The sequence below is a fragment of the Mirounga angustirostris genome, unplaced genomic scaffold, assembly GCF_029215605.1.
Source record: "Mirounga angustirostris isolate CCGP_5_RB_7025 unplaced genomic scaffold, mMirAng1.0.hap1 SCAF_5, whole genome shotgun sequence".
NCBI classification, from domain to species: Eukaryota; Metazoa; Chordata; class Mammalia; order Carnivora; family Phocidae; genus Mirounga; species Mirounga angustirostris.
In genome coordinates this window covers 6241854-6268168 of record NW_026991713.1, presented here as the reverse complement: position 1 = coordinate 6268168, position 26315 = coordinate 6241854, and the positions used below count along the sequence as shown (strand labels likewise).

Here is a 26315-nt window from a genome sequence, read left to right as displayed (position 1 = left end):
CCCTAGTTTCTCCTATCCTGAGCTAACCAGGTGAAGGGGGTGGTGGTAGGGAAGACCTCACAGAGGGACAGAACACAGGGACCCCAAAGGAAGACGGGCAATGGGGGAGAAGGGGTTCTGGCCACTTCAGAAAGGGCTGTCCCTGAGGCCAGAGAGAACGCTGCTCCTCTGGGAACAGCAAGGACCCCTGGGAGTGAAGTGGCCTGGGCAGCCTTCTCCAGCAGGCATGCTAAATAGCTCTGGGAGCCCACATCAGCTGTTGTTTCGGCCTGGGGTGTGGCCGGGCTGCTACTCCTCACCAACACACAGACCTTTCAACTCTATCCTTCAGCAGCCCCTTTCTTAGCAAGCAAAAGCAAGCATTTCTTTCTCTTTTTTCCCGATTTTTATTTATTTATTTTTGAGCACGATAGAGAGCACAAGTGGGGGGAGGGGCAGAGGGAGAGGAGGAGAGACTCTCTCAAGCAGACACCCCGCTGAGCATGGAACCTGACAACATGGGGCTCAATCTCAATCTCGCCACCCTGAGATCATGACCTGAGCCGAAATCACAGTCGGTGGCTTAAGCAACTGAGCCACGTAGGCGCCACTAAAAGCAAGCATTTCACAACCAGTTGGAAGTGACACCGCATGCTCACTTCCCTTAAAATAGGGCCTTGCTGTCATTTTGAAATTTACATCAGGATGAAAACAAGTAACCAACAAAACACAACTCTGTTGCTGAGCTGGTGCCAAGAAGAACTAAGCTCATCACAGCTTGATTGAGACTTGACAGTCGGCAGGAAACCATGAGGCAGAGCTGGCTTTCATCTCACTCCCACCAACAATATTCACACGGGTAATCAAGATCACAATATGTTGGCTCTTCTCTGCTTTTCAAAACCCTGTACAAAGATTTAGGGAAAAGAAAATAGTATCTCCTAAAAAGGCACCTGTCGGTACGACCCTTTAGCGTGTACCTTAGCTGCCGTTCATATTTAAAGGACAAACTCTTAAAATCTAGAAGCAACAAGGAATACTGGCAGGATGTCTCCAGAAGCATGAGTTTAGGTCTAAATGCTAGCACTGTGATCACTGCTGAGGCAAGGGGAGAAGGGAGTGCTCATGACGCTCCAGCAACATCTGCCCCGCTGGTCTTTGCTGGGTGAAAAGGTTCCATGTGGGTGCGGGCCGGCCATCCCTTCAGTGCACACACAGGGACATACATCAGGTACCGCTGTGTCATCTCCATAAACCGCCCACTGCAGAGCAGTGTGGCCTTCCTGCTCCCCTGAGCAAGGCACCCGTGGTCGTCCTAAGAGCAGAACTACTGACCACTGTTTCTCGAAACTGAAATATAAGCTACATACGGTAACACTCACCCTTCACAGGTCTATGCTTAGCTGAGTTCGGATGAATGTGTGCCATGTATAACCATCACCATATCCAGGTGCAGAAACTTCCAACTCCCCACCACGTTCCCTGTGCCCTCCTGCAGTCAATCTCTGCCCCACACAGCCCTGGCAACACTGATCTGATCTGTGTCCCTCGTAGGGGCCAAGGGGCAGGCCGCCCCCAAACAGGCCACTTTGACATGAAGATTCTTTTGAGTTAAAAAGCAATCATTCCCCAGCAGATTCGGGAAAAGCTCTTTACCTCCCCCAAAGCTGTCTACAAAGAATTTAGATAGACAACCTGCTCCAGGAAGAGAGCTACCGCCATAGATAACTACATTATACTCTGAACTAGGCTTGGTGGACAGGGAGGGACCCAGCAAGGCCTATCTGATCAAAGTCCTCCAAGTCTCATTGTTTGTGAGTGGTCCAGCAAACATTTGTTTTCTAAACATTTAATCTTTTTGTTTATCATTTTCCCCTCAATTACATTCCTTCCCTTTGAAGTACTAGACCCCTACCCACTTCTTATCTCAGGATGACATAGATAACTCATTTTGCCTGTCTTTGGAATATGCCATGCCTGTGTGAATTCCCCATATATACTAAATTTTATTTTCTACTGTTAATCTGTCTCCTGTCAATTTGATTCTTAGTCTACCTAGAAGGACCTTGAAGGGGACAGGAGATTCTTCCTATCCAACACCCTTTATCAAGCTGTCCGGTTAAATGGAATCTCACAGTACGTGGTCTGGCTTTTGAGACTGATCCATGGTATCGTCTATGTCCGTAGTTTACTCCTTTTATTGCTAAGAGGTGTTCTGTTGTATGGGTACACCGTCACTTGTTTGCCCTTTCATCCTGTTGAAGGACATTGGGGTTGTTTTCAACTTGGGGCAATTATTAAAAAAGCCATAAACATTCACTGACAGGTCTTTGTGTGGACATATGTCTTCATTTCTCTTGGGTAAATACCTAGGAGTGGAATTCTTATACAGTAAGTATATGTCTAACTTTATAAGAAATCGCCGAACCATTACCCAAGTGGCTGTACATTCTGCATTCCTCACTGCAGTACGACGGTTTCAACGGCTCCACATTCTCACTAGCACTTGGAACTGCGTCAGGTTTGTTTGTTCAATATTTTGCCACTTTAGTATGCAGCAATTATCTCACTGTGATTTTAATTTGCACTTTCCTAATGTCTAGTGATGCTGAGCGTCTTTTCTTGATCCTGTCTGCCACCCATATGTCTTCTTTGGTGGAGTGTGTTCTCTTTTTTTTTAATACATTTTTAAAATTGAGGTATAACGATGACTGGTTTTTATAAAATGCAAGGTGAGTTAATTTTCAAATACATGACAAACTGATCATATGTTAAAGTGAGGGTCTATATGGTTAGCTATTTCTATTTTATCAGTCTTGTAATTTAAAACTTTCTCTCTTGCTTTTTAAAACACTAGTTTGTTTTGAGGTGGCCAAATGGCAAAGAACTTTATGCAGAAATCTAAAAAATAAACGAGATTTCTTCCAAACCTTATTATCAATTGATTTACTCACAGAATGCCCATTTAAAAACGAGGTCAGAAGCTATCTATGTTCCTAACTTCCTCGAAATTCAGGCTCACTCCCTCAGATACCAAGATACTAAAGACAGACCTCAACACACATATGGATGGATGCGCGGCTGGGGACACTGTCCTCTCCCTCGGGGACTTCCACCCAGCCAGAGGGAGGAGTGAGAGGTGGGGAAGGTATACTGGAGACAACATCCAAACTGAATTTTCAAGGACAAGTAGGAAACCAGCCAGGTTAAAGGTGAGGAGAAAGAGAAAGGTCTCCAGGAAAATGGTGAAAAGATGTACCAGCATGGGGACTCAGGTGTGCTGTCCATGAGGCGTGGAGCATTGGAACACAGGATGCAAGGGAATGACTAGCGACTTAGGGGGGTTGGGTGCAGCTGGGGGTGGGGGGTGTCAGATGATCATCCTGAAGGGTTCCGTGTTCGGAGGACTGGTGGGGTTCAGGAGGGTGAAGCTCCTGGAGGAAGGTGGGAGAGTGGCCTCCTCAGGCTGGGGCCATAGCACTGGGGACAGAGAGCGGGAAAGCGGGAAAAGGGACGGCTCTGTCCTCCAGGTGGCAGGTGGGAGCCAGATAGGGGTAGAAGGATCCAGTCAGTGCCCAGGCACCTCAGGGGCTGTAATCTATGCAGGCTGGGCTTGGGAAAAAGCCGAACCACCACCTCTGTAGAGTCCTCCAGAAGCCACTCTCCTGCCCCCCTCTTCCCCGGGGAGTGGAAAAAAGAAAATAAACTGGGGGGCCAATGGGTGGGCCCAACCCCCAAGCTCTGCTGTCCTCCCGTGAATCCGAATCACTCTAACCTCTCTCCACCCACAATTCCCCACCCCAGGGCCTAGGGTCTCCTAGCAGCCTGCCCTCCTCAAGGCTCCCTACCTCTCCCTTTCCCTAAGTCTGGCTCCAGTCATTCCTCTGGTTTTCCTCCACTCCAGGCACTGAGAATCCAGCGTCAGACACACCTTGGATTTATAGTCCGCTAAGATGAGTCTGGGGCTGGAGTTGCAGCAATCCTTGTGCAGAAATATCCGCGTAATCGGGAATCAGAAGAGAGACAGTGGGCTCTATCTAAAACGCAGCAGGACTGTAATTACAGGGGGGCCGGGAGGGGGAGGGACTGCTCAAACAGGTCGCACCAGTTCCTCCTTTACCCTCTACATGTAAACAGTCTGGAACTGCCTTTCACAAGGACACAGGAGAATGCCTGCCTCTCTGACTTTAGAGACTACTTAGCTTGGCCAACTCCCTTCTGTGGATCACAGTGGCCAAAGGCAACAGGAAGGCTGGAGGATTTGGAAGTAACCCAGTGAGACCTCTGGGGATCCCAAGTGGGTGATGGGGAAAGTGAATGCCGACCTGCAGTTCCTCTGAGCCTCCACCCATCGGCCCCCCAGTTTATTCTTTTCTTTTTTTATTTTTATTTTTTTATTTTTTAAAGATTTTATTTATTTATTTGAGAGAGAGAGAATGAGAGAGAGCAAGCACATGAGAGGGGGGAGGGTCAGAGGGAGAAGCAGACTCCCCGCCGAGCAGGGAGCCCGATGCGGGACTCGATCCAGGGACTCCAGGATCATGACCTGAGCCGAAGGCAGTCGCTTAACCGACTGAGCCACCCAGGTGCCCCTCTTTTTTTTTTAAAGATTTTATTTTGAGAGAGAGAGCACAAGCGGGGCGGGGCGGGGGGGGAGGGACAGAGAGAGAGGGAGAAGCAGACTCCCCACTGAGCTGGGAACCTGAAGCGGGGCTCAATCCCAGGACCGCCTTCCTTCATGCGTCCCAAGCTGTGTGGACCAGAGCCTGCGGCGTACAGGACATCAAGCCCAAAGACGTCCAACTCTTTGCCCTAAGACGGTGTGGACTGGACCTTTGCCTTCCTCATCCACCACTCTTTCTCCACTGCCTTCCACGGGCTCTGACACACGGCTGGCACTCAACAAAAATGTAAGGTCGGACCGGAAGTGACTATTAGAAAATGCAGGTGACTATCTGTGTGACTTAGGGCCAGGCAAGATCCTTAAACAAAATTTCCAAAGTCAAAGCTGTACAAATACTTACATACACATGTGCCTATGTGTATAAATGAATTTTATTACATCAAAAATTAAGGATTTCGAGCGCCTGGGTGGCTCAGTCGTTGGGCGTCTGCCTTCGGCTCAGGTCATGATCCCAGGGTCCTGGGATCGAGTCCCGCATCGGGCTTCCCGCTCTGCGGGAGGCTTGCTTCTCCCTCTCCCACTCCCCCTGCTTGTGTTCCTGCTCTCGCTATGTCTCTCTCTGTTAAATAAATAAAATCTTTAAAAAAAAAAAAAAATTAAGGATTTCTTTTCAGAAACCAACACCATGGACAAAGTTAACAGACTGCAAACACTGTTTCCCAATTTGCTATGTCTAAATTGACAAGAGACTAAAAGGGAATATCCCAGGAAGTCCTATATATCAACATGAAAAAGACAGGCCCTGAGGGAAGTTGGGCAAAGGGTATGACTAGGGCAACTTCAGAGAGAAGCAAAGTCCGAGGGGCTCACAGCAGCAAGGGGCTCACCCTTGTGCAACTTGGGGGGATGCCCATGATCACAAGGCTCTTCACTCCTATAGAATGGCAAACCCGAGGGTGGGAAATGCCAAGTGTGGGGCAAAAGGGGCACACAGAACCCTTATTGTACACACTGGTGGAAAACAGACTGGGGCAGGCCTGAGAATAAGCAGGCAGTAACTAAGTCATTAAGCATACACATGCCCCATGAGGACCGAGCAATTTTGTCCCTGAGTCATATCCCCACAGAAATGTTCTCTTGGGCCGCAGGCACGTAGGATCTTCCACCTGGGGAATGTGTGGGTGAAAGTGCGGCGGGGGCGGCGGGGGGAGGCACACCCACGTGGAGACAAGCAGCAAGAAGTGCAGGACTAGGTGTGGACACTGCAACCCGCACAGACCTCACCAGCAGTGGAGAAAGAGAAACAAAATGACAGCATGATGTCCTCGATGGGAATTAAAAATAGCTGCACACAAACAAGGCCAGAGACTTCACAAGAGCCGGCGCTAACACAGTCCTACCACTAGGAAAGGGACTAGAGTCAAAGGCAGGGAGAGAGCCGGCGAAGGGTGCGGGTGTGGAGTCCCAGCCTACCTGCCCCAGTTCCAGCTTTCTATTTAGGCTCAGCTTGCCTTCCCCACGGAGGCTTCCCTGACACCCGCTGTCCCTGCCGGACCACCAAGACGGAGGGCCTGTGTCACCTGCACTTGCAGACAGCCGAGACCAATTCCCCACCACAGGCTCCTGCTTGCTGGTCCACCTGGGAGCCACGAGGGACCTTCCACACACTGTCCCCATGGCCTGCAGCCACAGCGTGTCCCACGTGGGTCACAGCCGTGCATGTTAGCTTCCCTGCCCTAGCTGGACTGCAAGCCTCTGGCCACAGGCACCACGCACTGTTTTTCATCAGCAGGAGCATCATAATAGAGCATGTTTACAATTTGCAAGGCAGTGTGCTAACAGCTCAGCATGTGCCACCTCATTTAATCCTGTGACTATCCTTGGCAGTGGGTACTATTAGTGTTCCCATTTTACAGAAAAGGAAACTGAGGTTTAAAGAGGCAAAGTCACCCATGATCATGCAGCCAGAAAAGGCAGAGCCCACCTTCCAGAGAGGGTAAATTCAAGACTTAATGGGTCGTCAGGTAGTATGTGTGCTTCCAACCAGCCCCACGGGTCCCAGGGAAGGCCACAGGCGGAGTTCAAGACTGAGGAGTAATGTATGGGCCCTGCTCCTAATTCCACTGTGTGCCACCACCAAGGCTCATGTCAGGAACCCCAAGCCTGTAAACTATTAAGACCGCTTGCCAAAGACGACCTTGATTTCACCCTCAGAAGGCTCATGCCCTTTAACCTGTGACCCTGAGGCTGCTCCTTCTACATCCTGGAGAGGCGGGTTCAAGGGTGAGCCAGCTCTGCTGTGCTGACCGGACAGAAGGAAAAGCCCTTGCTGTTATCCCTCCCTCCTGGCAAGTCCATGGAGTCAGAGTCCAATGTTTTATCCAAAGCTGATAAAGTACACTGAGAGGCTCCAGGATATTCTCAACCAGCTTTCGGAAAGACAAGGATGGAAGATGACCCTTCTGGGATTCCTTAATGACAGTCCTGCAGACAGCAGCGAGATTGTCTGAATGAGTTTCTGTTATCTGTTTTGAGTCCCTCAGCCCCCTGCCCTCTCTGATGAGGTCACCTCTCAGCAGAGAGAGGCAAAGATCTGGCCCTGCCCCCAAATAAATGACCTTGTATGGGTCTCTCTCCCCAACTTTCTGTTTCTTCTGCTGTAGGGTAGAGGTAGAACTGATTTCATAAGGACTAAACACACTGGGCTGGGGTGGGTTTCTTCCCAGCCGGGTGTGCTCTTAGCCCGGCTCAGACATCACTTGACCAGACCTGGCCATTTCTACATCTTGCCCACTGGGAGACAAAATGAAGAGGGGGGACAGGATTAGATGATCTCCAAGGGCCCTTTGCAATTCCAGGATTTCTTTTTTTTAAAAAGATTTTATTTATTTATTATTTATTTGACAGAGAGAGACACAGCGAGAGAGGGAACACAAGCAGGGGGAGTGGGAGAGGGAGAAGCAGGCTCGCCGCCAAGCAGAGAGCCCGACGCGGGGCTCAATCCCAGGACCCTGGGATCATGATCTGAGCCGAAGGCAGACACTCAACCGACTGAGCCACCCAGGCGCCCCGCAATTCCAGGATTTCTAACTGAAGAGTCTGGCAATGCTACCAACTGGCCGGCTACCCCTGAAGCCCTCATAACTCAATTTTTGAGAGCCTGGCACCACCCTCTTGCCACACACCAATGTGTAATGAACACCTAACTCTGTGCCATGTGAGGAACGAGGGATATAATGGTGAACAAACTGTCAGTCCCTACCTTCCTGGGACTTACGGTCAGATAAATAACCCAATTACAGATGGCCACAAGTTCTGGAAGGAACACTCTGGGTGGTCGGGACTGCCTGAAGGAAATGATGTTTGTGGTAAGAGCAGAAGGGAACTCTGAGGGGCAAGGCTGCTTTCTGAAAGCTTGAGGCAGGATATCAAGGCCCACAGAGCATGAGCTATATGAGATCCCATCCCTTTGGGAAGTCTTCCCCCTCAGCTCATCTCTCCCTTGTTACTCTTTTTTTTTTTTTTTTTTTTTTAAGACTTTATTTATTTATTTGAGAGAGAGAGAGAGCACAAGAGGGGGGAGCGGGAGAGGGAGAAGCAGACTCCCTGCTGAGCAGGGAGCCTGATGCGGGACTCGATCCAGGGACTCCAGGACCATGACCCGAGCCGAAGGCAGTTGCTTAACCAACTGAGCCACCCAGGTGCCCTCCCTTGTTACTCTTGTACGGACATCTACTGTTGCATGCCTAAATGTGCTAACAGTGGCTTCGAGGGCAAGTACTGAGCCTTCATTCTTCTCCACCCTCCATGCCAGGCACCCAGAGGGCACCCCGTAATATCTTCTCAACGCCCGAATGGTGCTGGGGGTGGGAATCCCCACTCCAGGTGCATAGGAAGGGACCGGGGAACTGCTAAGTGCTCAACTAGAGCTCAGCATGGGCAATGAAGTAACTCATGAGCCTTTATTTACCAAGTTCTTAATCCAGTGAGTCATTCCAGCTCTCCTCACAAAAGCTAAAAAGCATCGACTCTTAGAGCGTAACTCCACGGATGACAAATGAGCAGCTAGCTAACGCTTCTGCCAATCTGGAAAGAGCCACGTAAGCCCAATCCAGCAGGAGAGCCCCACTGCTGCTTCATTTATGCTGACAAGGCTTTCAGTCAAATCCAGGGTCCGAGTTAGTTTATCCCCGAGTCCACCTGTGTCCCAGGCAGGCCGGAAGCGCCTCCGGCCTGGGCCTTGCAGTGTCACCACTCCCCCGCCACATTCCTTGCAAGGCCCTGACAGAGGCCATGGCCTGCACACACAGGCAGGGCATCCCCCAGGTGCCAGCACAGGACCTCCTACCTCAGCCTAGCCCAACCCCTACTCTGAACTTTCCTTTCCAAACGGGGCCACTATGGATTTTAGGGTTGTGAAATGTGCTGTGTGCTTGAAAGCACAGGGGAATAAGGAGTATCTGTGCCTTGCTTTCAGACTGTGCTCTGGCAGTCCTCATTTCTACAGGATTCCACTTCACTTAGTTCTCCCCTTTGCCTTCCAGCTCACCCACCCTCTGGACTCCCAACTTGCCCTGCACTGGAACAGAGGGTCTTAGGAGCTCCTCACCTTGGTGCTCCCCCGAACCACCACCTGGACTAGCCCTAACCTCACTGGGCCCGCCATCCTCAAAACGGGGTAATGCTATCTACCCGGCAGGACTCTGCGAGGGTTACAGACCCAGTCGCTGGCTGGCCTATTGCTGTTCACTGATCTGTGCTCTGGCTGACTCTGCCCCAGCACCAGTCCTGCCACTGCCCCCGGGCCTCACTCTGGGCCCAGCTCCGGTGCTCAGCTCTCAGCCCCCATGCGGACCGGCCCTGCCTTCCGATCCTGGCACTGGACGCATCAAGTAGGAGGGTGAAGAAAAGGAGGCTCCTCACGCTGCAAAGGCTCCCCGTGCTACATGGTAGCTTTAAAGCACAAATCCCTCGGGGCGCCTGGGTGGCTCGGTCATTAAGCGTCTGCCTTCGGCTCAGGTCACGATCCCAGGGTCCTGGAATCGAGCCCCGCATCGGGCTCCCTGCTCCGCGGGAAGCCTGCTTCTCCCTCTCCCGCTCCCCCTGCTTGTGTTCCCTCTCTCGCTGTCAAATAAATAAATAAAATCTTTAAAAATAAAAATAAAATAAAGCACAAATCCCAAACTTCAGCAACTTGAAAGATCAACCACATCATTGACCTTTAAGCATTCAAATAAAACAGGAAGACATAGAAACCCAGAAATCCCAGTTCGCAGATGTAACTCCAAAGGCAGAACGCATAAAGTGGAGAGGAAGGAGGTGTTGAAACAAAGTTATCTCAGAATTGAACTCCTCCTTAAGGGTGGTCAGCTGGGTTCGATACAACAAAGGCCCAGTGACACCCGTGGACTTGTCCATGAGCACAGCACACACCCTCCCTGCAAGCCGTCACCCCTAAGATTCCACCCTAGAGCTCAAGGTCTCTGGGGCACTCACACACACTTGTCCTTCAGCCAAGTGCCCAGGAAACACCCGGAGGACATTGCTGCCAAGTGACCAGGTCACACCCTCTTTGATTCCCCCTAACGCTCCAGGTAGGCGCTGGACGTGTGGCACCTCCCTGCCATAAGAGTGGCTCTGACCTCCCCGGGTGTCTAAGTAAGGGCTTGCTGAAGACTGGCAGCTTTTGGTAGAAACTCCAACAGTGAAAGGAGAATTAGAGAATTGTCTGAAATCAGGAAACCTCTGGGATACAAAGCCGAATTACCTGGTGGGGAAATTGCCAGATTGGAAAAGTGGGAATAGCACTTCCTCTAGGTAATGCCCCCTTCCTTCCGTGACCATCCCCTCCCCAAATTGCTGCTTTCACAGTATCCCATCTCTCCCTGAGTCCCCCGCATCCGAATCCCTGGTTCTACTTTCACTGATTCCTGTTACCAGCCCCCCTTCCAAAACACACACACACACACACGCACGCGCGCGGACCACGAGCTCCCTTACCCCATCTCCATACCTGGGTCCCTCAGTGCCAGCCCCAAGCATTTGTATACAAACGTCTCTATGGAGCTAGGCGAGCGCAGTCTAATTAAGCACTCAAGAGGCCACCAGCTCTAAAATTGTATAATTTGTTTACTGAGTAGAAAGGTTAAACGTTTTATCTTACATCGCTTACACAAGTTACTCTGACATCAGTAAAATCAAGTGAGAAAATAATTTATCTTCAGAGGAAAAGCTTGACAGCAAAACAATTCTCTCAAGGAACAGCTCTTTTTATGGCACTTAGACAGGGGAGGAACAAGCTGGCACCAAGATGAAAGGCCACCTGACTCATCCACCTCTGCCTGTTCCCATGCAAGCAACATTCGCATGTGGGGCTCAGAAACAGACTAAATGAGGAGGCCACACGCCGCTCAGGCTCAGGAATCATGGGACCGTGGCCCCGTGCGGGTTATTGATTCTTGCAACCATCCTGGGGAGGAGGAATCTGCAAGGCCATGTCACTGCCTAGGAAACCGGGCAGGCTATATCTCACGTCTCTGAGCCCGCAGGGTCATACACTAGCAAACAGCGGTACCCAGGTCTGACCCCAGATAGGGCGTGACTTCATGTTTTAGCAGAAGTTTTAAGTATGTGGCACTCAGAGCAAATGAACATTTCTCTTCTCTGAGGAGCTCCTGGGAGGCTGAGACCTGAGGCAAGAGAGCAGTTCTAGAGGGAGGTGCCTGGGCCCGAATCCCAGCTCCACCACCTGCTATTTATGTGAAGCTGGGGACCAGAAAACCACCCAAGCCTCAGTTTCCCAACCTGTAAAATGGAGATCACAATCTCAGAAGGCAGTCGTGAGGCTCGAGAGCACCCATATAAGCCAGAGCAGGGTTCTGGTACAGAGCAGTAAGTGCTAGCCATTATCACTGTGTTAAAACTACACAGACCATAAGCATATGGCTTAGCGCATGCAGCCTGATGACTTATCAGAGCATGCGCCCATGCACAGGATAGAGGGGTGGGGGGGACAGAAAATCCCAGCTCGCCTAGAGCCACCTCTGGCACAGCTCTGGCGTGCCCACTCAGGAGGGAGAGCCTCTTCCACATCCTCACAGCGCTGCATTTGGACCACTTAAAAGTCACTTCTGGGGACGCCTGGTTGGCTCAGTTGGTTAAGCATCTGCTTGCAGCTCAGGTCACGATCCCAGAGTTCTGGGATCGAGTCCCGCCCGCGTCAGGCTCCTTGCTCAGCGGGGAGCCTGCTTCTCCCTCTGCCTGCCGCTCCCCCTGCTTATGTGCACGCTCTCTGACAAATAAATAAAATCTTAAAAAAAAAAAAAAGTCACTTCTGTCTGCTTTATTCATGCTGTATCCCCAAGGCCTCAAACAGGGCCTGGCACATAGTAGTACTCTACAAATGTCTCCTGAAAGAATGATTTCTGCTCACTATTGTGGTTATTTGCATACATATTCTCATTCCAAATATTTCATTGTAAGCTTATGAGCAAAGCATGTCTTGTTACCTAGCATTAAACCTCTTCCTTTCTCCGACTTACTTGTGCATTCAAATCCACAGTCATTCAGCGTGTCAGCACCGCCATACTGAGTCCCGGGGACGCAGGTGAGAATCACGTCCTTGCCTCAGGTTGTTCAGAGCCCAGAGGGAGAAGAGAACAGTGAGACTACACACTGGGTGGGCAGGCGGGAAGGCTGCCTAAGGCTGCCGGAATGGGTCAGGGAAGGCTGCCTGGAGGAGGAGCTGGGAAAGCAGTGGAGATCAGGTTGGAGGAAAGACAACCAGGAAGGGAGGCAGCTTCCTTGTGGACAGGCACCTAGAGAAGGAGCCCAGGGCAGCGCTCCTCAGGAAGCACCAGATGGCCCAGGAGCTGCCAACACATGCTTATGCCTTTGATATGCTATAGAGTATGGTTTTACTTTGGGGCTTCCCACCCAGGGCAAGGAATCATATAGGTTTGCTTTTCTGGATGAACTGGCCTGGCTTCAGGGTAGAGAACAGACTGAACACGGCACAGGGGAGGCCAGTGCCCTAATGCCCGCTTGTGACACAACAGATATTAGCTTGCCTGAAAGAATGAATTAATGGTTCCTTTAGAAACTTCAGGGAAATCAAGGCATGCCACCAGCCTGCTGGGAGCTCTGCCCGAGCACAGCAGGATGACAACGAAGCTGATACACCCACAGACAGGCCATCATACAGGGAACTCGGTCCAGGTCTGAGAAAGTGGGGGGAGGTGGGGGCAAGGCAATTTATTTCCATGCGCCTTGTGCTTCCACTCACCCTTGCTGCCCAACACAGCAAATGCTGGCTCTGGGGTCCCAAGACTAGGTACTCATCTTGGGACCCCAGGACTCAGCCACGGGTCTGGACCATGGCAGGTGCCACATCAGGCTCCATGGAACCCACACACACAGGGCAGTGGCATCTTCTAAATATGTTACCTACAAAATTGTTCTAGAGGGATGGGAAAAGTGCATGCCATTCCATGTGGCCGGCTTTCCAGACAAAACCGCGCTCCGTGTGGAGATGTTCTCATGTGATACTCTGTCTCCACAGTCGGACAAGAAGCTGCAGGGAGAGCCTTCTCTGAAGGCGATGGTAAATACCGAGAGTCACATGCTAATTCTTTAGGGCTAACATTCTTAGAACATTTTCAGCAAGATATTTATGTTCTCTTCATCCCCCAGATACTCCTCTCCTCAAAGGCTCTTTGTGCCCACAGAGAGTGCAGTACAGGTCAGCCCCCGCCGGGCTTCTCCAGGGAGATCTGAGCTCTAACCGCACATATGGCTGACAGCTGAGCAGAATCTCCGCCTCGGGGATGAGGCAGACTCAGGACCCAGTTCCTGAAATTAGCAGTTTGCCCTCCCAGCCTGGCCACCAAGGAGGCCTCGGAGACTCGCGCTGCAGCAGGCCTGCTGGCGACAAACCCACCACTGTGTGCCCAGAGCCCACTGAAGGCAGAGGAGGCCAGGCTCTCCTAGGAAGCCCTGGTGACACCTGAAAAGCCCCACAAACTGCAGCCTAGGCTCTCTCTGTACCCCAGGCCCTAGGGCCTATGAGAAGACCCAGACTCAGGGCCTAGAAGCCGAGGATACAGTAGGAGGGCCCTCAGGCTCCTAGAGTGAGCCAGAAGACTTGCCAGAAGTAACTGACCTGCCCTACCGCACGCTGGGAAGCCTGTGAGGAGGACACGCCAGGCTCCAACTTGAAGAAGTCACCCACTTGGGGAGCAGCCTCCCCTCGGTCCCAATCTACCCAATCCCACATGACTTTTGGCCTCCAAAACAGCCCTGGGCTCCAAAGAATTCAAGGTCTTCAGCCCTCTGCAAGGCCGTGCTCATTCTGGCTTCCAGACTTTGCTCCAACTCAGAATGCCATCCCATCTCAAAGTCCAGCCCCATCTACCTCACACGCCTTCTCTGGTGATGTCAGGCAGCAGGTCCTTCTCCTCTGAACGCCATGACACTCGGAGGCAGACTGTGGCTTGGCCCCACACTGACCACTCCCCCTTCATGGGGGCCATCGTCTTCTCTCCTCCAGGAGCCTTCACTGCGGGAATCAGAGCCCACTTCTCTTTTCTAAATGGCTTACTCTAAGTGTTGGGTAATACAGAAAGTGTCCCCTCCAAATACTTCCATTTGATATTAGTCCCTGTGGGTAATCTCTCCTCCCAGGACTTGCTCACCCATTCATCTAGCAAACACATGAGTGCATTCATCTAGCAAACACATCCTGCTCATCTTCCAATGCACTTGCCTGCCCCACCCCCAGCGGGAGCCCCACTTCCTGCCGTGCCCCCCCAGCAAATCTTACAGCACTCTACACAATGATCTGTCTGGTGTCAGTCTCCTCCCATGAGAGCTTACCTCCAAATGTCACAGCCAAAGGCTCCTGGAGGACAGGGTCATGTCCCTTCTGTGCAGGCACACAGCCAGCATGCAAAAGATGACCCACTCCAGGAAGTACCTTTCAGTGGAAAGGAGTAAAACTAAGCCCAAGGACTTTTCCACCTCAAGACCACAAGGCTTTCTGCAGATCTGTACAGGTCTGTGGGTCACATCAGTAAGAAGACACCTGCCATGGGAAAGGGGGACCCTGCTGACAGCATGGAGAGATGCGCGGCTGGCAGCGTGTACCCAAGTCACTCACAGCCGAATGGGGTGGGTTCCCCCTGAGGAATCGCTCCTCTGTTCAATGAGCAGCCATCAGGGGGGGAGGAGGATGACAGCACTGCTGACTTCTACAAGCTGAAGAGTAATTTCAGAGGGAGCATCACAAGATGAGCGGGGCCTGACTAGAAAATAAACCATTGGCCTTAGCATTCCTCGGGCAAAAGGAGATGTTCTTGTCCACTGACATTATCGCAGCTAAGGATTTAACAGGGAGCCCGAGAGCTTAAATCAGCGACAGGACTTGTTAAAGCCACTTGATTTAATACATGCTGGCAACTTTTTTTTTTTTTTTTTTTTAAGAAGCAGCTGAAGATTTCTGTAATAGCACTATACTTAGCTACCTAATTTCTGCAGAGCAGTTTCTGCCCTCAACTGGGTAATTCAAATGATGCTGCCAAATGCACGCTGCAGGCAGATGATGTGCTGTGCGCGTGCTGGTGACCTCCAGCTCCCATGTCAGAGGGACAGAGCTACCCTGATGCTCTACACCACTTCACACGTGTTCATTCCTGAAATCCTCACAATATCACGATACAGGTACCATTTTTACCCCCACTTTACAGATTGGGAAACTGAGGCAAAGAAAAATTAGTAACTTGCCCAAAGTGCCCCCCCTCCGCCCCCAGGCAGGGAGTCAAGCCCAGGCCACCTGGCTCCAAAGGATGCACCTGAACCCGTCCGGTTGCCTCCCCTGGCCTATCACTTGCAAGGCCCGCCGGGTGTGCAGCCGCCGCACCGCCATCTAGCTCACGGCGGGCACCGATGAGTCCCGGGTGGTAATGTCACTGCAGCTACAAACAGGAAGTTCCCCACAACTTTAAAGGATTTCAGCTAGTTTTGGTTCAGTGGTGAAAGTAGCAAGGACCTGCTTTTCCAAAGGCCAGCCTCCCAGGAGCCCCCAGGAAGGAGCGGCACATCACGGCTGGCTCCCCGAGTGCTTCCGCAGTGCTGGCGAGACCACAGCCTCCTGCGGGCAAGCGAGACGTGTCTGCCCGTGAACTGGACCTGCACACGGAGGCTGAGCGGTAGTCCTGAGTTCCAGCACTGTCCCAGAGGCACCTCCAAGCTGTATCTTGTACCTGCCGGCTCTAACACAGCTCCGGGTATTTCACCCTCACCCCCGCCAACACCCCCCAACACCCTGGCGCCGTGAGAATGTGCCTGCCAACGCCAGGGAGCCCCTGCTGCGGCGGCTGGAAGCCAGCCCTGACCCTATCGCCGCCCTGTCCCTTTTATTGCCTTCTGTGGGATGTTTCCCGGGGCAGATGCATCTCTCTGGCTACTGAAGTCTGAGCTCCGTCCTGGATACCCACCAGGAAGGCCGCTACCAGCCGAGCGGTAAGGACTCGGGTTGTCACATGTCCCACCGGAGCCTCAAAGGACCTAGCACATAGTAGCTGCTCATGAAACATACCCTTTTAATAAAATGAAGTATTCAGCTAAAAGTCGATAATGACCTTCTGCCCAACTTTAAGAAAAGTGTTAACAGAATTTTTTTTTTTTTTTTTTTAAGATTTTTATTTATTTAAGGGGCGCCTGGGTGGCTCAGTTGGTTAAGCGACTGCCTTTGGCTCAAGTCATGATCCCAGGGTCCTGGGATCAAGCCCCGCATCTGGCTCCCTCCTCGGCGGGAAGCCTGCTTCTCCCTCTCTGACTCCCCCTTCTGGTGTTCTCTCTCTCTCTCTTTCTCTCTCTCTGTCAATTAAATAAATAAATGAAATCTTTAAAAAAAAAAAAGATTTTTATTTATTTAAGAGAACGAAAGAGGGCGCCTGGGTGGCTCAGTTGGTTAAGCGACTGCCTTCGGCTCAGGTCATGATCCTGGAGTCCCGGGATCGAGTCCCGCATCGGGCTCTCTGCTCGGCGGAGAGTCTGCTTCTCCCTCTGACCCTCCTCCCTCTCATGCTCTCTCTCATTCTCTCTGTCTCAAATAAATAAATAAATAAAATCTTTAAAAAAAAAGAGAGAACGAAAGAGGGAGAGAGAGAATCTCTCCCACACTGAGCACAGAGCCCTACACAGGGCTCCATCTCAGGACCCCAAGATCATGACCTGAGCCAAGAGTCGGACGCCTAACCAAACTGAGCCACCCAGGCCCCTGAAAAGTGTTAACAGAATTTTGAGTTCCTTGCCCATCTTTTTTAAAACTGGGCACCTGTGACCACTGTCTCTATTAGACAGTAGTATCACATGGTATTTGCTCTCAGACAAAATTATACACCTAATCAATCAAAGTCTATAAAACTAATGTGTGCTAGTCCCCAGCAAACCCTGAGAATCCTCCCCATCTCGTGCACCGCTCGAGCATCTGGGGTCAGGAAAGCACCCATGCGGGTGCTGATGTGTATATTCTCATTTCATCCTGCAGCTTCCCTCAAAGACCAGTATCACCCCCATCTAGAGATGTAGACCTGAGGCTCAGATCAGTCAAGCAACTTGCCCAAAGTCACACAGCTAGCAAGGGAACAGCTGGGATCAGGACCCAGATCTTTCCAACTGCAAAGCTAGTGCTCCTTCCACTAAGCCCCCAGAGGTTTTTTGCCACAAGAACAAAAATGGACTTTCCTTTAAGCAGCAGGCAGGAAAAAGTGGGCTCAGGAAGAATGACTTCCAGAAAAAACAACCCCCTCCCAGTATCTAATCAGGAAAGGAGTTCCTCGAGGGCCAAGACTCACAGGAAGATGCTCCGACAGGCTTGAGGGCAGTTGTTCAGCCCTCTGGCCACCTGCCCGCACTGTCCCCCATGATGTCACATCACCACTGTCCACTCTTCCGCACACAAGTCAGAAGTAACACTGCCTCCCCGGCCAAGCCCAGTGATAAGTGTATGCAGCACCAAGTCACGTCTTGGTGACATGAGAAGGAAGATCTGAGATCAGACAGACTGGTAAGACCCTGACAAGTACCTCTAGCCTCTTTATCACTCTTTTCTAGCCAGGTAAGTTCACCACCTGCACTGACAGCTTAGCCACGTCTGCCGCCATCTGGAGCAGACCACAGAGGCCTGGCCTGTTTGGGGTCTACTCATCTTCTCCCCCAGTTCCGGCCAAGAGAAGCCAGGCCTGTCAGGCGCCATCAGCCTGGTCTCTGCATTCGTGAGGATGCGAGCGTGGGCAGTACCTCCCAGAAGCTATCGCTGGACACTTCTACTCCAACGGCATCATCGTAAGCGACAGACATCTCTCCGGGCAGTGAGGGAGCAGCAGCGAATGCTTAACGCAGAGGTCAACTTCAGATGCTCAAAATCCACAGACACACCTATAAAAGAAAAGCACACTGTTGCAGTTTCTAAATTCCTAAGGTAATAAGCAAGCCATCCCCGACCTACAACTTCCATTCCCATCACTGCCTTAGTACAGCACAGTCTCAAATGTACCCTTGAGGTGAGAGAAAAGTCAATAACAACATATACATATGCATATGTTACATGCGTGTGAATGTGGGTTTCACATTAACAAGTGAACCTTCTCAACATCTTACTGAAGAGCTCAAAGAGCTTTCTGGAGAACAGTGCATGTTCTTAGACCAACAGACTGATAACCTTACTAAACAATCTTCCTCGTCCCGTGGAGAGAAGACAGAGCACATGTGAGAAGAACACGTGAACACGGGCAGAATCCCTGCATCTCTGGGCTCGCCGGGCCCCAGCCTGCCCTACCCACCCGGCAGGACCAGGCCCTACGGTAAGACACGAGAGGAAGTGGTCCACTCTGGACACCTGCCTCCACCCCCAGCTACTCCCATGTTTCACTTGTGTTGGGCATTGTCTACCCCCCCCCCACCCATGACTGATTCACCTCAGCCACCGAAGCCCCAAATTCAGACCAGTTTATTCAGATACTGTGTGAGGGTCAGCTAGAGAGATTAAAGACAAATAAACAAAAGGGATCATTTCTGGGTCATGAGGCAATGTTCTAAATCTAGGCAAGGGTAAAAGGACGATTAACCTCTTTGTAGAGGGAGGAAGCTGAAGGACCCCCTGTGACACTGACATCACAAATCATTGTAATGCAACGACCCATCCACAGCCACATGAGACTCCCTGACTTCTTGGTGAAAAGTCCACCTTCCTTTCCATCACCCTGTGTTCAGATCACACAGCCAGAGATCTGGAACTTCCCTAATTACCATGGTCAGGAGTCCAAAGCCTCAGCTTTGCCCAGGTAGGGTGGGGTGAGCAGAGTGATCCACACTGTTACACCTACAAGGTGCAAGACTTTGTTCTAGGTACTTTTCCATATGGGATCACATTTAATTCTCACAATTCCCTACAAGACAGTCTAGAAGCATGGTAAGGAACAGGAACACAGGCTCCAATCCCAGACCTACTACTCACTAGCTGGGCAACAGTGGGCAAGTTACTTAACCTCTCTGTGCCTCAATGGCCTTATCTATAAAAGAGTGATGAATCTGAAATACACATCACGGAATTATAGTGAGGGTCAAATGAGGCCAGACATGCAGGGGTGGACATGGTAAATTATAATGTAATTGTCATTAGATAGTAATTATTATCACTATCATTCCCTTTATCTCTCTAGTTGAGAAAACTGATGCTCGGGGAGGTTAAGTAACTTGCCCATGGTCATCCAAGTAATGAATGGCAGAGACAACATTTGACAAGTTTGTTAAGGTAATGTTCTCTCCATCGTACCAAAAGGTTTTCTAAAAACTATCTGAAGTTTAAATAAATCTGGTGTCTTATAACCTAAGATCTAGGGGCTATTTAAAGGGCTTAATCTGATGGATGTGACAGCTTCTAAAGTTGAACACAGCACTGTATGGCCAATAAATTCAAAGAGCGGATGACAGTACTTCAAAGCCAAGTGCCCCAACGGCACGCACACTATAACCAGGCAATTGTCCGGGCACCATGTGCACACTCTTCCTGCCAGCATGCTGTCTGGACCTCTGCTCCATCATCACAGGGAGGCATGTCATTGTAACTCCAGGATATCACAAAGGCCGACAGGCCGCTCTGGCTGGGCCCTGGTGCCACGTTTCACAGCACCCTTTCTCTAAGCAATCCTATGCTCTTGGCCAGGGCCCTCCTGGGAGCACGCCAGCCCACATTTGCAGTGACAAGAAGTCTTCTACCCAGAGCAGCTGTCTCTGCTCCAGGCTCCTTAGGAAATACCTGGGGTTTGGGCTCAGGTGAGTCTCAAAGTGGCCCAATCGAGCCACTGGCTGGGCTGCCTAGCCAGCTCTGGGAATAGCTGCACGGAGCAGGTGCAGGGAGGAGTGGGTACCTGCTCTGGACGGAGAAGCAGCTCGACACCTGAAAAGTTTAGGCAGAGGGATTCATTTTCTGCCGGGATTCAGCCATGGTTTAGACACAAATAGATGGTCCATTCTGCGTAAGATTTATTAAGAGCCTACTGAGTGCCAGGAGCCAAGAAGAGGTTGCCCCTGGGCTCAGCACAAAAAGACAAACTCAACTCCTAGGAGAAAGAACCTGAATCACCAAGGAACAAAACCAAGTGACTCTGGAGCTGCAGAGGGCTTCAGAGGTGAGGCATGCTCCTGGCTGACCAGCAGGAACAAGGGGAGTCCAGCTTTCCTCGCCCAAGTCCCATGGTAGGACATACCCTATGTGGTAACGCTCCCTCAGCCCGGGGCCCTGTACCCACCCCAGCACTGTGCTCAGCAACTGCGACAGTCCCCAAGGTGACAGCTCTACGGGTGCCAAGCTGACCTGGGCCTCAAGGACACAGCTTTCAACATTTCACCATGAAGCGTGATGTTTGCTATACAGTATTTTAAAATACCACTTTTTAGGTTAGAAAGGTTTTTTTTAAGATTTTATTTATTTTATTTATTTGACAGAGACACAGCGAGAGAGGGAACACAAGCAGGGGGAGTGGGGGGGGGAGAAGCAGGCTTCCCGCCGAGCAGGGAGCCCGATGCGGGGCTCGATCCCAGGACCCTGGGATCAGGACCTGAGCCAAAGGCAGACGCTTAACGACTGAGCCACCCAGGCGCCCCATAGGTCAGAAAGTTTCTTTCTACTACAATTCTACTAAGAGCTTTTATCACAAATGGATGTTTACATTAAGATTAGCTTAATTTGGGCGCCTGGGTGGCTCAGTTGGTTAAGCGACTGCCTTCGGCTCAGGTCATGATCCTGGAGTCCCTGGATCGAGTCCCGCATCGGACTCCCTGCTCAGCAGGGAGCCTGCTTCTGCCTCTGACCCTCCTCCCTCTCATGTGCTCTCTCTCATTCTCTCTCTCTCAAATAAATAAATAAAATCTTTAAAAAAAAAAAAAAGATTAGCTTAATTTTTCCTTAAATGTTTGGCAGAATTTGTCAGTGAAGTCACCTGGGCCTGGAGCTTCCTTTAAGCACTTTTAATCACAGATTCTGGTTACTAGGGAAAAGACCATTCATGTATTTTCTATTTCTTTGTGTGTTGATTTTGTACAGTTGTGGTTTTCCAGGGAATCCAGGTGATTTTTTTTTTCAAATTTATTGGCATAAAATTGTTCATACTATTCTCCTAAGATCGTTTTATTTATTTTTTAAGTTTTTTTTTTTAAGGTTTTATTTATTTATTTGACACGTAGAGAGAGAGAGAGAGAGAGAGCACAAGCAGGGGAAGCGGCAGGCAGAGGGAGAGCGAGAAGCAGACTCCCTGCCGAGCAAGGAGCCCGATGCGGGGCTCGATCCCAGGACCCCAGGATCATGACATGAGCTGAAGGCAGACGCTTAACTGACTGAGCCACCCAGGTGCCCCTCCTAAGATCATTTTAAAGACTGAGGGAGACCCGTAGTCGTGCCCCCTTTTCATTCTTGACATTAGGTTTTGGTGCCTTTTGTCTTGATCAGTCTCATCAGAGATTTATCAATTTGTATTTTTATTTTTCAAAGAATGCACTTTTAGTTTGCTTTCTTTCAAGTGTCTATTGAATATTTGTCTTCTTTTTCCTTGATTTTTTTCCCTTTATTAATTTCTTTCCTTCTACCACCTTTGGCTTCAAGTTGTTCTTTCTCTAACTCTGGACATGGAAGCATACATAGCTCATTACTTTTCTGCCCTGTCTTCTTTTCTCATAAGTGCATTTAAAGCTATAAATTTCCCTCCAGGTGCAAATTTTAGCTATATTCCACAATCTCATTCATTTTTCATAATAGTCCCATGAGGTAGGTATTCTTACTCCCTTTTCACAGATGAGAAACTGAAGGTCAAGTAACTTGTTGAAGGTTTTAAACGGTGATAAACGGTGAGATCATGACTCAAGACCAGGTTCTGTGGTTCTAAAATGCAAGTTCTTCCTATTATAGTACATGACACATAATGAGCAGTTTGTGGGTATTTTGAGTAAACTGCTATGAAAATACCAGGAAAGCAAGAATGAGAGTGCTCTCCTCCATAGGGTATGGGACAAGTTAGAAAGGGACTTACAGGCAGATGGGCTCTGCATGGGCGCCCATGAGAAGAGCTTCCTATCCGTAAGTGGGGAGGGTGGTCAAGATGGGTCAAGGGAGACCAAGGAAATCCGTGACTGGTGATTTTACAAAAGTAACAGAATCAGCTCCCAGCCTTCAAGGCTCACACAAGAAACGTCCTCCCGAAAAACAGTGAGATTTGTTCTTTTACGACCAGAATTTGTGGCACAATCATCAGCCACTTTTCCTGGACCCAAATGACCTCCCGAGTCACACCAGCCATACCCAGGCTCAGAGATGGAGGAGACGGGAAGAAAGGAGGCCAGAAATTATTGGCTCAGTGACAATGGTCTTATGTGAATTTAAAATTGGAAAGAGGGGACAACCTGCCATTGTCAGCTGCTCATGGTGAGCCGGATTCATTCTTTCAACAAAGGTCTAAGTTTCAAGAACTGAGCTAGTGCTGGGAATACAAATAGCCCATGAACTAGGCCTCAGTTTCTTTTAAATGAAACTGAAAATAGCTAAACTGGACTAGACTAGTGGGAAAATCTTCAGGAAAGACCCAAATATTAAATTTGTCAAATGCAAACAGAGGAAATATTTGTTGCCTTTTTAGTGCTGTTAATACAGTGAAATTGGGGGGCACCTGGGTGGCTCAGTCAGTTAGGAATCTGCCTTTGGCTCAGGTCATGATCCCAGGGTCCTGGGATGGAACCCCGTGTTGGGCTCCCTGCTCGGCAGGGAGCCTTCTTCTCCCTCTCCTCCCTGCTCGTGCTCTCTCTTGCTATCTCTGTCTCTCTCTCTCCCAAATAAATAAATAAAATCTTAGAAAAAAAATAGGGATGCCTGGGTGGCTCAGTTCAGTTAAGCATCTGCCTTCAGCTCAGGTCATGATCCCAGGGTCCTGGGATTGAGCCCCATGTCGGGGCTCAGAGAGGGAGGTTGCTTCTCCCTCTGCCTGCTGCTCTCCCTGCTTGTGCTCTCTCTGACAAATAAATAAAATCTTTTAAAAAAATAAAGTGAATAAAATCTTTTAAAAATAAAAAAATTTAGTGAATTGGTAATAAATGCTTGATGACAATCAAAATAAAATCTCATAATGTCTGCTCTACATATTCACACAAGACAAGAAAAAGTGCCAATACCCTCATGTTAAGGGGGTCTCAGTGAACCAATCAGCTTGGGTATCTTTTTTTTTTTTTTAATGTATTTGCAATTTAGAAAAACAAAAATAACCCATGTTTCCATTGAGAACTCAAGAAGAGAGTTTGGCAGAGAAAGGAAGAACAGGAAGAAGGACCATCCATAGTTCCATCACTCATGGACAGTGCAAGGCATGCTTCTTTCCTGGATCACTTCATTCCCTCCTTAAAGCAAGGGGGGGCGGGGGGGAACACATGGACTAAGGCACCTAGAGCTGCAGACAAATAACTCTAAGGTAAGAGAAGAGGGCACAGGGTACGGCCTGTGCTCTAAGGGCAAATGAGCTTCCTGCACAAAGCCCCCTAATGTCCAGCCAAACACGGGTGCTCTGTTCTAATGTGTGGACACTCACTTGAGTGTGCCCCCTCCTGAGTGGGAACCAGTTGTAGACCAGGCCATACCCCAGCAACAAGGCTCAGTCCCCCAGGGAAACCAAGGCCACCAAGGAAGGAACTACAAGAGCTGCCTAATGGTACCACACAGCTGTTCAATAACTAAGGACGGAACGATACCCCCTAAGTAGCCTCTTGGCTGAAGGCGGCCATGCCTGTGTCAAATAAAGCAAGCTTTTAATCAGATGTGGGTCTGCTGTTCCACCTGGGAGCCCACGTAGGAATAAACCAGTAACACAGCTGCTCCCGTGCACCAAGCACCTTTTTTTTTTTTTTAAGATTTTATTTATTTATTTGACAGAGAGAATGAGAGAGCGAGCACATGAGAGGGGGAGGGTCAGAGGGAGAAGCAGGCTCCCCGCCGAGCAGGGAGCCCGATGCGGGACTCGATCCCGGGACTCCGGGATCATGACCTGAGCCGAAGGCAGTCGCCCAACCAAATGAGCCACCCAGGCGCCCGCACCAAGCACCTCTTAGCACCACCAGGTGGTCTATGTGACCTTTGGACAGATTTTTACCCCTCAAAAACTCTGCAAAAGATGAACAGGAGGGCAACTGAGGTCCCAACAATTCAAACCACTGGTCAAGGGCCCACAGGCTGTACACGCTAGGCCAGGACGCAAGCCAGACCATCCGATTCCACGTACCCAACCGCAGCAGGACTCTGCTCATCTGGCCCCAGGTTAATCTCAGGTCTGGAAACCCCGCTTGAAGGGACGCCGCTCGCTCAGAAAGGGGGCTTGATTCTCAGGGCTGTCTTATTAATAGTGATGTCCAAAACATCCCCAAAGGTCCTCAGACTGTCAGGGAATATTACTCAGAATTTTTTTTCACACACAAACGTCTCTAACCATAAAAATGAATCTGGTTTTAGCACCCTCTGGGCTAAAGAAATGTGTTAAGTCGGGGAAATTGAGGCTTCTAAGGATAACAAGAGAACCCACAAACCTGTTCCTTCAAAGGAGATCAGGTCAGGCAAATTTCCTGGTTCTGCTTCCTTCCTTCATTCAGGGTCTTGAGCCAGCCTGAACCACTGCTAAGCCTGGAGACATGTTGTGGAATAAGCTGGTCTCTAACGCCAAATGGTACTGAATATTCCTGAAATAGGTCTATCGATGCCAAAAACACATAATGCATATTTATTAATGAGCTGGGTGCTTCTCAGTGGGATGGTGAAGTTCCTGGGAAGGCAGGTGGCAGTGAGTGGAAAACGCATGTCGGCTCCACCTCTGTGACGTCAATCATCTGTCCCGAGAGCCCTGTCCTCCTCTGTACGGCAGGAACACCCCTGGCACCCTTACCTCTCGAGGTATGAAGAGGCTCAGGGGAGATCACAGATGTGGGAGAACTCTGGAAAAGTACGAAGTGACTGACAAATGCGCTAGGACTGTCTTTCTGAGGACAGGGAAAGAAGCTAGCACTGCTTTAGTCTGTGTCACACTGTCTAGCACCCCGTAGTTGACAGATTCTTTCTTTCTGAAGACACTGAACTACAATACTCAACTGTAACGCTGAATGAGTTCCATTAACTCTGAACAAAGGCTGTACATACTCCCAGTCCCCATCTTCCTCATGGGGTACGCCGTGTGCCAAACACACCAGAACAGGCTTTTACACTCTCTAACCTGGTGACAGGAAAATGCCATGTGAATTCCAAACAACAGATTCTGAAATGAACCTTTAGGACAAGGTAGTGTATGTTGAGTGATTCTTGATTCCTTCCCATCACGATGGGAAAAAACAAAGCCAAGAAAATATGTTCACCATGGATTGCCTCTCGCTTTCTTTCTTCCCCCAAATCACAATAGAGCAGCCAGTTCAAGAGAGGCACACATCTCTCCTTCCCTCCCCCCAGGGGCCCACTGGGCCGACAAGAAGGAACCTGTAACAACTCAGCGGTACAGCAGCAGACTGGTGGACATGCCAGAAGCACACAGACAGGCCTGGGCCGGGAGAAGACCAAGGAAATACCATCCCTAACGCCAGGGTGGGAGTGAGCCTCCCTGGGGTAGGAGTGCCAAGCCTGGGGCTGAGAAATGCTAGGGGTGGGGGGCTGGGGGGCTGGGGGGGATGCTGAGGGGCAATCACAGTAATTTTTAAAACTGCATTTGTGACCAGCAAGCCTAGACTCCCTTCAGGGAGCCCACCTGGGGCCATGCCCAGCCTCTCACAGAAATACAGTCTAAGAACCCGGAACAGCTTCCTACACATCAGTCCTGTTCTTCTTTGATAAACATGAACTGATAACCAAGGATCTTCACAATCATGAAATAAATAATAATGAAATAAAAACCCAAACCACAAAAGGACCAAGATCAACAGGGCAACTTTTATTTGGAGCTGATCTCTAGGGAAAACACAATCAATACTTCAGGGAACAAGAGAGAAATTCTAATAAACTCTTAAGACTTCTCCCAGAAAGTCGAGGGTTATTGTACCCATAAAACAGGAATGAGCTATGAAAAAGGAGAAATCAGGAAATGAGTAAAGATATTTTTCTTGATTTTTAGGAACCTTGTTACCAAAATAAACATTTTGATGGACAGTC

General features: G+C 49.9%; 1 protein-coding gene across 8 annotated transcripts in view; it reads right to left on the bottom strand.

Annotated features, from left to right (window-relative positions):
* PACSIN2 (protein kinase C and casein kinase substrate in neurons 2) overlaps positions 1 to 26315 on the bottom strand; it is a 131693-nt gene that overhangs the window by 22433 nt on the left and 82945 nt on the right. For 5 of the 8 annotated variants that reach the window (XM_064590515.1, XM_064590514.1, XM_064590520.1 and 2 more), the window contains exon 2: positions 17903 to 18040. The exons of 1 other annotated variant lie outside the window; for it this stretch is intronic. In XM_064590515.1, the coding sequence (XP_064446585.1) occupies positions 17903 to 17962 (60 nt within the window). In that variant the 5' untranslated portion in view covers positions 17963 to 18040. Of the gene's footprint in view, positions 1 to 12144; positions 12229 to 17902; positions 18041 to 24715; positions 24735 to 26315 lie in introns of those variants that run through there. 2 more of the 8 variants (XM_064590517.1, XM_064590518.1) reach the window with 2 other exon arrangements.